The sequence below is a fragment of the Leptonotus elevatus genome, chromosome 19 (genome assembly GCF_054856555.1).
Source record: "Leptonotus elevatus isolate MCC_2025b chromosome 19, RoL_Lele_1.0, whole genome shotgun sequence".
In the NCBI taxonomy this organism is placed as follows: domain Eukaryota; kingdom Metazoa; phylum Chordata; class Actinopteri; order Syngnathiformes; family Syngnathidae; genus Leptonotus; species Leptonotus elevatus.
Window position 1 is genome coordinate 1824405 of NC_141257.1, and position 10000 is coordinate 1834404.

Consider the following 10000-nt stretch of genomic DNA (forward strand, 5'->3'; position numbering starts at 1 on the left):
ACATATTTTTTTGTTAATCGATTTTTTTTTGTCAAAAATTTTTGGTTTTATTTTTAAGTTAGTTGCATTTTTTTGTACTGCATTTTTTTATTTAAAAAACTTTCTCATTTCAATAAGAAACTTTCTCGTAAAGATGAGAAAGTTTTTTTTAGAAGGAGAAAGTTTCTCCTAGGAATGAGAAAAATACCCCCCCCCCCCCTCCAATGTCACTTTAGGGGCTCCTTCAGATTTTGGAATGATTGTATAATTTTCTTGGGTTAAGATTGTAGTTTTTTTCAGTCCAATCTTTAGATTTATTTTCATTAAGTTTGGTCTTTTTTTGGGAAGTTTGTACGGTTTTTTTTGTAGTCAAGTTTGTAGATTTTCAGTTTAAATTCATAGATTTTTTTTTGTTAAATGTGTAGGCTTGGTTTAAATAATTTTCTGGTTAAATGTGTATTTTTTTCCCCTTAAATATGTTTGTAGATGTCATCAGTTTGTAGATTTTTTTTTTTTTAACTACACTTTTTTTTTTGCAGAAGTGTATAGACTTTTTATATATGTGTGTTTGTAAAGATTTATTTATTTATTTTGTAAAGTTTGTCGAATTTCTTTGTACATTATTTTTGGTCCCGTTGGAAAATAATCAAAACGGAGATAGCTCCGCCCCCATGTTGCCTTGTGCACAACTTATATAATAATAATAATAATAACGATAGTATGAACATAAAATACAAGATTAAAAAAAAATAATAATAATATAACAAATCCAATAAATACTAATATTGTAATGAATTGCTAACTTTGCCCTGCTGCTGGTCTCGCAGGTGAACTCGGCGCTGGAGTGCTCGTTCCTGCTGCTGAAGGGCCCGTACGACGACGTGCGCATCAAGCCCGTCATCCATCACTACGCCTTCAGCAACGACGACAGCGAGACGGACTACGTGCTGCTGCCCATCTGCGACTCTGTGGAGTGCAACAAACTGCTGGCCGCCAAAAACATCAACCTGCGCCTCTTCATCTTCCAGGTCCAAAAGTAACGACACACAGAAAAAACACAACAGACGGGCGAGCGAGCGAGCGAGCGGGCGAGAGAGCGAGAGAGCGAGCGGGCGAGCGCCACCTCCGCGACCAGGAGACACCCAAAAGAAGACCATCCATAGACGCCACTCAACCACTGATACCTCTTAACACGCACGCACGCACGCACACACACAAACACACACACACACACACACACACACACACGACTAATCCACTTACCTCCTTTGACAACATAAGTGAGAAGACCCCTTTAGGAAACTAGATTGCTTTTGGGGTTAGTGGTCCTGAGGTGGTCCGTGTGTAGCAATCGGACCCCCCCTCCCTCCCCCCCCTTCCCCGCACACCCGAGAGCCAAAAGTAGCACGCACGCACGACAGCAAGTGTGTGTGTGTGTGTGTGCGCGTGCGCGTGTTGTCTCAATGTGAAAACGACTCAACGGGGCTGCGACGTGTGATCGAATGTGTGCGCAGCGGCCCATTTTATTTATATTTAACCAAACCTTGAACATTTAGAAGAAAATACATATATTTAACGTTTTAGTTGCTTTTAAGGCCTCTCATGTTTTGTGTGTGTTTGTGTGATAACAATATTTGACCTTTTTCCAGACAAACAAAAAGCCATTTTTCCCCACACATCATTGAAATACTCACAAAATGGCGGCGTCAAATGATTTGCTGCATTGACAACGTTTTTCTTGGTGTATATAAAAAAAAATATATATATATATCCAAGAAAATGACGTTTTCCCACCTGTTTTAAAAAATGTCAGTCTCACCCATATTTTTACAATGTTGCTCAAATTTTATTCATAAAAATAAATCAATTGTCGCCTTATTTATTTTTTGTTGGTAACAATTTACTGCATTTGCAAAATTTCAAATTGGTTTAACAAACAAAAAAAATCAAAATGAGTTGTTTGTTTTTAATGACTGCAATTTTTCAGGGTAAAAAAAAAAGAACAATTCTCCACCCATATTTTTTAACTTTTATTTTTTATTTTTTAAATGATCCTAAAAAGAGCTTTTACCACCAAAAATGCATTGTCTACATTTTTTTGTCAAGATGATCTTACGCAACAAAAGCCTTTTTCCTCACCTGGACATTTTTCCTCTGCCACCTTTTCAAATTTAAAACTCTAAAATATCGGTCAATAATAATAATATAAATAGTCAATAATTGCTGTGTGTCCATCATGATGAGTGAATTGTGCATTCAAAAAAGAAAGAAAAAGAAATTGGCTCAAAAACACTTTTTCAAATATAAAAGATCATACAAAAAAAATGTTTTTAAATAAGGGGGTGGTTAAGGGCTTTTTTTTTTATTAATTTTTTTTTAAACTCAAGTGAGGATGTTCCCTTCCTATTTCATATTATTTTTTATTTTTCAACAATCAATTAAAAAAAAAATGAGTGGCATGTCAAAATATTTTTAAAAGGATTTTGTGCATTTGCTAAAAAAAAAATTCTGGAAGTGTGTGTGTGTGTGAGTGTGTGTGTGTGTGTGTGTGAAGGGTTGTTGCGGGCGGGGGTCCCCGCACCTGCAGGACTTATTGGACTTACTTGAAGGAGCAGATGTTACGCGAATAGAATCTACTGTAAAGCAGATGGAAGACGTCTCTCTTGACCTTTGCTGTATTTTTGGGCCGTCTTTTCAAGAAGACAAAAAAAAAACACGAAGACGGAAGCTTCAGTGGACTTGCTCATCTCACTATGGCTGTACATGTGCCTTTTATTATTATTATTATTAATATTAAAGCTCATCAACCTGCCTGCTGGCTCGTGTGAAAGTCATCCAGGACGAAAATAGAGAGCGAGCGAGCGAGCGAGCTTTATGAACGCCCGCCACATGAATAATTGAAGACATGGCGGCGGCGTTATGAAATCCAAATTTAATTTTAAAGCCCGGCCAGGATGATGGATACGTTTCATTGGCTTAAAATAGGAAAACGGCGCCACTTGAAAAATGAATTATCACATGCGCACGTTATTGCGGGTGCAAAGGCAAAAGGGCATGCAAGTCATTTGGGGCACTTTTTTTGGAGGGGCGGAGAGGAATTTATGGGATTTTTTTTTTTTTTATGACACAAGGTGCACAAAATTGATACATTTGGTTTCGTGTCATTGTTGGCCTGATAGCAAAAAGGAAAAAAACAAATCTGCAATGTTTTTTGGCAAATGTGGGTTGAGTTCAAAGTGAATGATGACCTTGCAGCTTTAAATACTTGATTTGCTTGCAGTCCCGCTGATGTCATAATCAAAATCAAATTGTGCCATGAAAGGGTCCATCTATGACCGGGTTGGATTTTTGGGGGTTATAAATCTTCAGTGCCGTAATATTTGCTATTTGCGATTTTTGTGTGTGCGTGTGCTATCAATAAGGTCTTAGTGACATGATTTTTTTTGTGGCCTGTTTATGGCATGATGCTTTTTTGGCATAAATGAGGGCATGATTCGATTTTTCTGCACACTCATTTACAAGACTGCACAATACACAAGACTTACTGTGATCCATTTTTGACATTAATCCAGAAATGTTAAGGCCTGATTTCCCCCCCTCCACCTATAAGAATTGTTTTTGCCATCAGTAGAACTTCTTTATGGCATGATTAATTTATACCCATCCTTTTATTACGTTTTATTATTTTGACCATGAGAAATCTCTTCAAGGTATTATATTTTGGGGTGGGCATTAATTTTGCCTTTTTAAGGCATGTACAAAAAATGCCATCATTTGAATGTTTTTTCCTCATCAATATAGCCTCTTTATAAAATATTGTTTTATAATAGGGTCTTAATCTTTTTTTTTTTTTACATGAATCAGACCTTTTTAAGGCATGATTGGATTTTTACCACATACAACCTATTTATGAAATGATTTATTACCATTAAAAAAAAACTCTGTTTATGGCATATGACATTATTTGGAAAGATAAATGTTGCCTGATCAATTCCCATATGCAGTGCCTATTTATGTACTCGTGTGTACATTTAAGTGTTTGAGCACTTGGTGGCGTTGGAGAGTCATTAAGAATTGTGATTTCAAAATATTGTGTGTCATGTGACTGCACTTTCCCCAGGTGGCGCTAAAGAGACCAACGTGGATCCGCTAAACGTGACTTTAAAATGTGCGTTTATTGAATATATTCAACACAGTGCATATTTGGCATCAATCAATCAATCACAATATTTATTTATATATATATGTATAATCATTTCATCTCAATATAAAACTCCATTTTTGTGTATAGTATAAATAATGCAGTCAATACAGCTTTGTGTTGAAGTCTGTCTCTCTTTATCTCTAAACGTATGGATGTACGTACTATGAAGCTTTGGTTACAGTGCATTAACGTGAGAGTGCTTTTGTGTCAAACATGCGGCGGGATTATTATTATGTGTGCGTGTGCGTCAACAATGTTATGCGGTCCAGGTGGGTCCACAGTGGGTGTGCGGCGGTGCCGCCGCCGCCACGCAACAGTATCCCGTCTCGCCGAGTTTACTGGCTTGATACACAGACGCTTGGCCCTGCGGAACAAAATTGCAAAGTCAGAAAACAAAATTGTAATTATTATTATCATTTATTTATTTTTTTTTACAAATTTGTTGTCGTTTACCTGAAGAATGCTACAGTGGTGCGGTGACATGGCCGCGTATGACTGCTGCTGCTGCGGGAGCGCCACCGCGGGGGCGTAACCTGGCATCGACACGGGAGAAAAAAAGCATCACCACGAGAACTTTTTGTGTTTTTGGATTTGCCGGACGTTGCGACTGCATGCGGCCGAGTGTGAGCAGCAGGAAAAGAGACCGGTTCACTGTGAGACCCTCAGGACTTCATCTCAGACAGTGTAACGGCCCCCTCCTCTACTACTCGCGCCATTGATTGTGTTTTTTTGGGGGGAGGGGGGGGGGGGGGTTCGATGTTATTTACCTGCGCCGCAGCCAGGTGAGGCGTCTTTGAGCGCGTGTTGAGCTGAGGTAGGGTACTGGCTGTAGTAGAAGGCAGGCACCTGCAACACACCACAGGACTCAACTGCACCGCGGGCGACTTTATTTGGGGGCGGGGCTTTGAGTTTTTGGGCATTTTTATGGAAAATGGCATTCATTTGACACAAATGACGAGTATGTGAAATAAGTTAGAACAAAAGATAGTACGTTTAATGAATATATATTTATTTTTGTTGAAATAACTTGACCAATGTACCAATTACATTTTTTAATTATTTACATATTTGATGAAGTGTTTAAAAATATGACTAATCATTTTGATTTTTATACATTTTCATACTTCATGTCCAAAATCAAAAAATCGAAACATACATATTCAAAAATTGAATACTTATTGAATGCCTATTAAATATTTTATATAATGTATTAATAGATTTTTTCCCACGCAATTTATTAAAAACGTTTTTTTTAATTTAACAATAGAATATTGATTTTTAAACAACCAATTTTGTAAGAATTATTTTCTTCATATGTTAACCTTTAATATGAATTGATTAAAAGTTATTTTTAATAGTCATTTTTATTTTTAAAATATGTAATAGATTTTTAAATTGAATGTTTTTGTATTCTAGTGTCAAAAATAACATTTTAATTGTACATACTGTATAATTTGTACTGCTTGATATCCGAAAAAAACATTGTAATGTTGAATTTATTTTTAGAAATATCAAATTATTTGTTGTGTAATATTTTATGTCGGTATATGTTGTTTTTTGTTTTTGTTTTTACCTGTGGGGAGGACTGGCAGTAGTTGTTGGCGTTGTGAGTTTGAGGGGCGGCAGGAGGCGGCGGCGGCGGGGGCGGGGCTGCAAACACGTAGCCTTGGTTGGAAGGGTAAAGGGCAGCGGCTTCCTCCGCTAATTGGCAGCCGACAGCCACGTGGGCAAACTGCTGCGACAGGTCTTCCACCTGCGGGGAAAGCGGGCAGACGTGAACAGGAAGTCAACGTTTGAGCGCGAACAGGAAGTGATGCGGCGGCGGCGCTACGTACGGCGGGGTAGGGCTGCGAGGGGGCCGCGGGCAACATCTGCGGGGCCGTGTACGAGGCGGACGAGTACACCTGCGACACGCTCGAGTCAATCATCTCGTGTGCATTTTGGTATAAAAAGTCTACACCCCCCTGTTCAAATGCCAGGTTTTTGCAATAGGAAAAAACGAGACCATGATCAAATCTTTTCAAAACTTTTACCACCATTAATGTGACTTTGATCCTGTACTCAATTGATTTTTTCTTTTAGAAAGGGAAAGTAAAATATATATATATATATAATGTAGTTGCAGAAGTGTACACACCTGCTTACAACTGGGGAAGTGTCACAAAAGGCGTGACATTTCCACAGGGGTGTGTAGACTTTTCCTATCCACAGTATGTGCTTTTCAGTTTTCCCTCTCTTTGAACGGCACTAAATGTTTGTGTGCACGTGTTACCTGCTGTGGCGGCTGCTGTGCCGGTGCTCCCTGCATCTGGCTCCTGATTGGCTGCTGAGCAGCAGGCGGGTTGTACACCACGGGGCTTCCATCGGGGTTCAGGAAAGGCTGTCCTGAAACATCAGTGGACATTTTGTGCTTCAAAATGGCTGCCCCTGTCGCTTGCTAATCTGTGTGTGTGTGTAGCGACCAGTGTGCGGGTTGACGAGGATGCTTCCGGGTGGAATGCCGTTCTCCAGGATGTAGGAGGGGTCGGCGGGGGTCTCGGCCATGGCGGGGGGCTCGGAGGGAAGCCGATAGAGAGAAACGGAACCTGGTGGAGGGAAAGGAAGGATTTAGGACCACATAGTAAGGTTATCATCGATAATCCGTTTTTTGTGGCGCTTGTCCTCAACTTTTATCTACATTTTATTTTTCTATATTTGAGTGCAGTATAAATTTTTAAACTAAGATTACAATCAAATGAAATACGCTTTTTTAGAAATAAAACCACTACATTTAGGCACTACTAGCTACTGCACTTGGAGAGGACAAAATGGACAAAAAGAAAAATAGCCCAATTTTCTGTTTATCGAAATATGGAAAGCATGTATATCCAATTTTGAACTTTCAGCCAAAAAACAACAAATGAGCAACAACAAAAAAACAGTTTCTCCCATTTTTATGGGTGCGAAGACAGGCGAAGGTGTAAAAATGTGCAGCTCAGGTGCGAACGCGAAGACTCTTTGCTGTTAATTAGACGCCGGCCGGCAGATGTGATTAGCATGCAGCGTTAGCGGCAAGTCAAAGGTGTCTACGGTGCGAAAAACATCCCACGCTCGCACCTGCTGCGCCGCGGGCCTCCCAGCCGGGATGGGCGGGCTGTGGTGGGCGGGGCTTGGGGGCGGGGGCCACGGTGGTCCACTGGTACGAGGACGAATCCGAGTCGGTGCTGCTCCACGGCCGGGGCTCGTTGCCGTAGCGGCAGTCGGTCTCGGTGCTGCTCTGCCGGCTGCTGCCCGTCCAGCTGGAACCCGAGCTGTCGCGGCTTCCTCTGGTCACAACAAAATGGACGCCGTTAGTTCAAATTTGACTTGACTCGTGTTTCGTTCATTCTGTGACAAAACTTGTAACTTCCTTTTCTGAATTGAAATGTTATTAATCTCTTCCAACCTCCTGCCCCCCCCCCCAACAAAAATACATTTTTGGGGTTTGTTTGTGTTTTTAAATTGGTGCATTTAAGCCTTCGTGAGTCAATAGTGCCAACAGAAACTACTTGTGAGTGTTCTCATTTTTATCTGTGTTTGACATTTTGAAAAAAATATATACTTAAATGTTTAAAAACCAGCAGTTCTTAAAGATGAAATACAAATGACCTGAACTTTACTTCAAAAATGACTTTACTGGATAAAAAAACAAAACTTAAATATCCTGTACGCAAATGTTTTATTCTGTTGGTATTTCATATTTTTTATTGATTGTTTGGTGTCTTATGCTCAATTTTATGTACGTTACTTTATTACAGCTGTAGTTGGGGTTTTTTTAAGTTCTCAAAAAATACAGTTTGGTGGAACGGAGTTCTATCTGTCCGTCAAGTGTATTCCAGAGCACTAGGTGGCGCTCTAGTCTCTGTCGTTTTGAACAATCAGTAACCAACAAAGTCGTTTTTGCGGCATCAGCACAACAACAACAATGTCGATCAAGGAAAAAAAAACGTGTTTGTAAGCGTGAACTGATTGATGAGTAAAATGTTTGGATTTTCAGCGGCCTGAAACACAATTGACGCGTGCAGTAAGGGAGTAAAGTAAAGTCATTGCAAAATCAAAGTAGTTTTTAAAAACGAATGGCCTTGTGGTGCGAGTGTGTCCTTAATTGCCGACTGTGCGCTCGCTTCAATTAGTCAGCGCGCAGTCCAGTCGCTCGATGCAAATTAAGATGATGAATGTGCTACCTGAAGAGCTGCCGTCTCCTCTGGGTCTCGGCGTACGGGTTGCGTTCCTCTGCGGGCCTACGCACACACACACGCGCACACGCACACACTTATGTTAATGATCCATTGTCGCCGGATTAAGGTGAACGAGGACACGGAGACGAGGCGGGGGAGGTTACCTGCTCTCAACATGGCCGCCCTCCTGTGTGCAGGCAGGCTGTTTTTCAGTCCCCCCCCAAAAAAAAAGATGTTAGATTGTTTTTCGTTGTGCTTTCGAGTTAAGTGGAGCGTCTCACCTCCTGGCTGAAGATTCTTTCTCGCGCTTTTTGATACTCTTCCTCTCGCTCCTCCACCGACTTGCTTTGTTTGTCGCGCAAGTTGTAGCGTCGTGTCTGAGGCAAGAAGAAAATGAAAAATTGGCGGTTGAGAGTTGACAATCCAAATTTGGGATTTGCCAACACATTCACTGCCATCGACGGCTGCAGATGTCAATGGCAGTTGAATGAGTTTTAAATTAAATAGTCTATAATATGATTTGTTTTAAATACATGGCAAAAAAGTAAATAAATAGAATGCAAAGAATTGATCCATTTTTTAATGCTTTAACTCAATTAATTGTGCTGCTCCAGTTGTGCCTGCTTTGGCCACCAGGGGGGCAAAATAATACAGTCCTACAGACACAAAAGAAGAAGAGCTGACACGACTCAATGAGGTGCAATAATATTGTTCATTATTTTGATATTGTGTGCTTAAACTATTGATGCTAATTTCTAGCATGCCTGTTAACATTTTCCATTATGTGTTCATATTCAGTATATTTATACTTGAAATTATTTTTGATTGATGTTTATCTTGACATGAATACTTAAAAAAAGAAAAGAAAAAAAAAAAGAGTGTTTTAATAAATGGAAATGATTCAAACGTGTGGCAGAGTAAAACTATATAGAATATGTGCCTTGCCTCAATAAAGGCAACTGTGTTAGAACAAGAAGTCCAGAGAGAGCGAGAGGTTTAATAAATAAATAAATAAATAAATAAATAAATAAATAAGAGCCCACCTGCTCGTCTGTGCTGTTGTCACGTTTTAGAATTGTTTTCCAGTGTTGGATGTTTGCGGCTTTGTCCTCCTGAACCTGATCCAGGAAACGCTGATCCGGTCTGGACCAGAGCAACAAACACCGATTGCGTAACTTCAATTGACATGATTGAAGATGATGATGATGATGATGATTGTGTTTACATGCGCGTGTTGCTGGTGCGGTTGATGATGACCGACTTCCCCGTCTGGTCCACGTTGTGCTCCATGCCGAAGAAGGCGGCCACGCGGTGCACCAGCATGCGGTGGTACGACGACATGTGCGGGAACTTCTTGAACGTGCTGCCGGCAGAAGAAGAAGACAAACTTCAGCGAGAGGAACGAGAGAAAATGAGCTGAAGAAGAAAAGGGTGAGAATGAAAAGAAGTGAAGAAGAAAATGAGGGGAAAAAGGACAATAAGGAAGAAAGAGAAGAAGAGGATGAAGAGAAAAAAAAAATGTCTTGACGTTTGCCCAAAGCGTAAATCTTCAATCTTGAGCAGACTTTAAATTGTGAATTGTGATTGAAGAGCGCACAAGGACGCGCTCTCCTTCACGCTT

The 10000-nt window shown here is 40.2% G+C and overlaps 2 protein-coding genes across 2 annotated transcripts in view; one reads left to right on the forward strand and one right to left on the reverse strand.

Annotated features, from left to right (window-relative positions):
- zftraf1 (zinc finger TRAF-type and ring finger containing 1) overlaps nucleotides 1–2791 on the forward strand; it is an 8583-nt gene extending 5792 nt beyond the window's left edge. Inside the window, exon 6 of the mRNA XM_086063234.1 lies at nucleotides 807–2791. Coding sequence (XP_085919360.1) covers nucleotides 807–1019 — 213 coding nt within the window. The 3' untranslated portion in view covers nucleotides 1020–2791. The remainder of the gene's footprint in view (nucleotides 1–806) is intronic.
- Nucleotides 2792–4135: 1344 nt separating this feature from the next.
- Nucleotides 4136–10000, reverse strand: part of arpp21 (cAMP-regulated phosphoprotein, 21) — a 12594-nt gene continuing 6729 nt past the window's right edge. Inside the window, exons 8-20 of the mRNA XM_086063233.1 lie at nucleotides 9605–9742; nucleotides 9423–9522; nucleotides 8661–8756; nucleotides 8544–8581; nucleotides 8386–8442; nucleotides 7280–7488; nucleotides 6646–6768; nucleotides 6456–6568; nucleotides 6019–6087; nucleotides 5757–5936; nucleotides 4951–5029; nucleotides 4637–4716; nucleotides 4136–4547 (exon numbers count right to left, since the gene is read on the reverse strand). Of these exons, the coding sequence (XP_085919359.1) occupies nucleotides 4440–4547; nucleotides 4637–4716; nucleotides 4951–5029; nucleotides 5757–5936; nucleotides 6019–6087; nucleotides 6456–6568; nucleotides 6646–6768; nucleotides 7280–7488; nucleotides 8386–8442; nucleotides 8544–8581; nucleotides 8661–8756; nucleotides 9423–9522; nucleotides 9605–9742 (1390 nt within the window). The 3' untranslated portion in view covers nucleotides 4136–4439. The remainder of the gene's footprint in view (nucleotides 4548–4636; nucleotides 4717–4950; nucleotides 5030–5756; nucleotides 5937–6018; nucleotides 6088–6455; nucleotides 6569–6645; nucleotides 6769–7279; nucleotides 7489–8385; nucleotides 8443–8543; nucleotides 8582–8660; nucleotides 8757–9422; nucleotides 9523–9604; nucleotides 9743–10000) is intronic.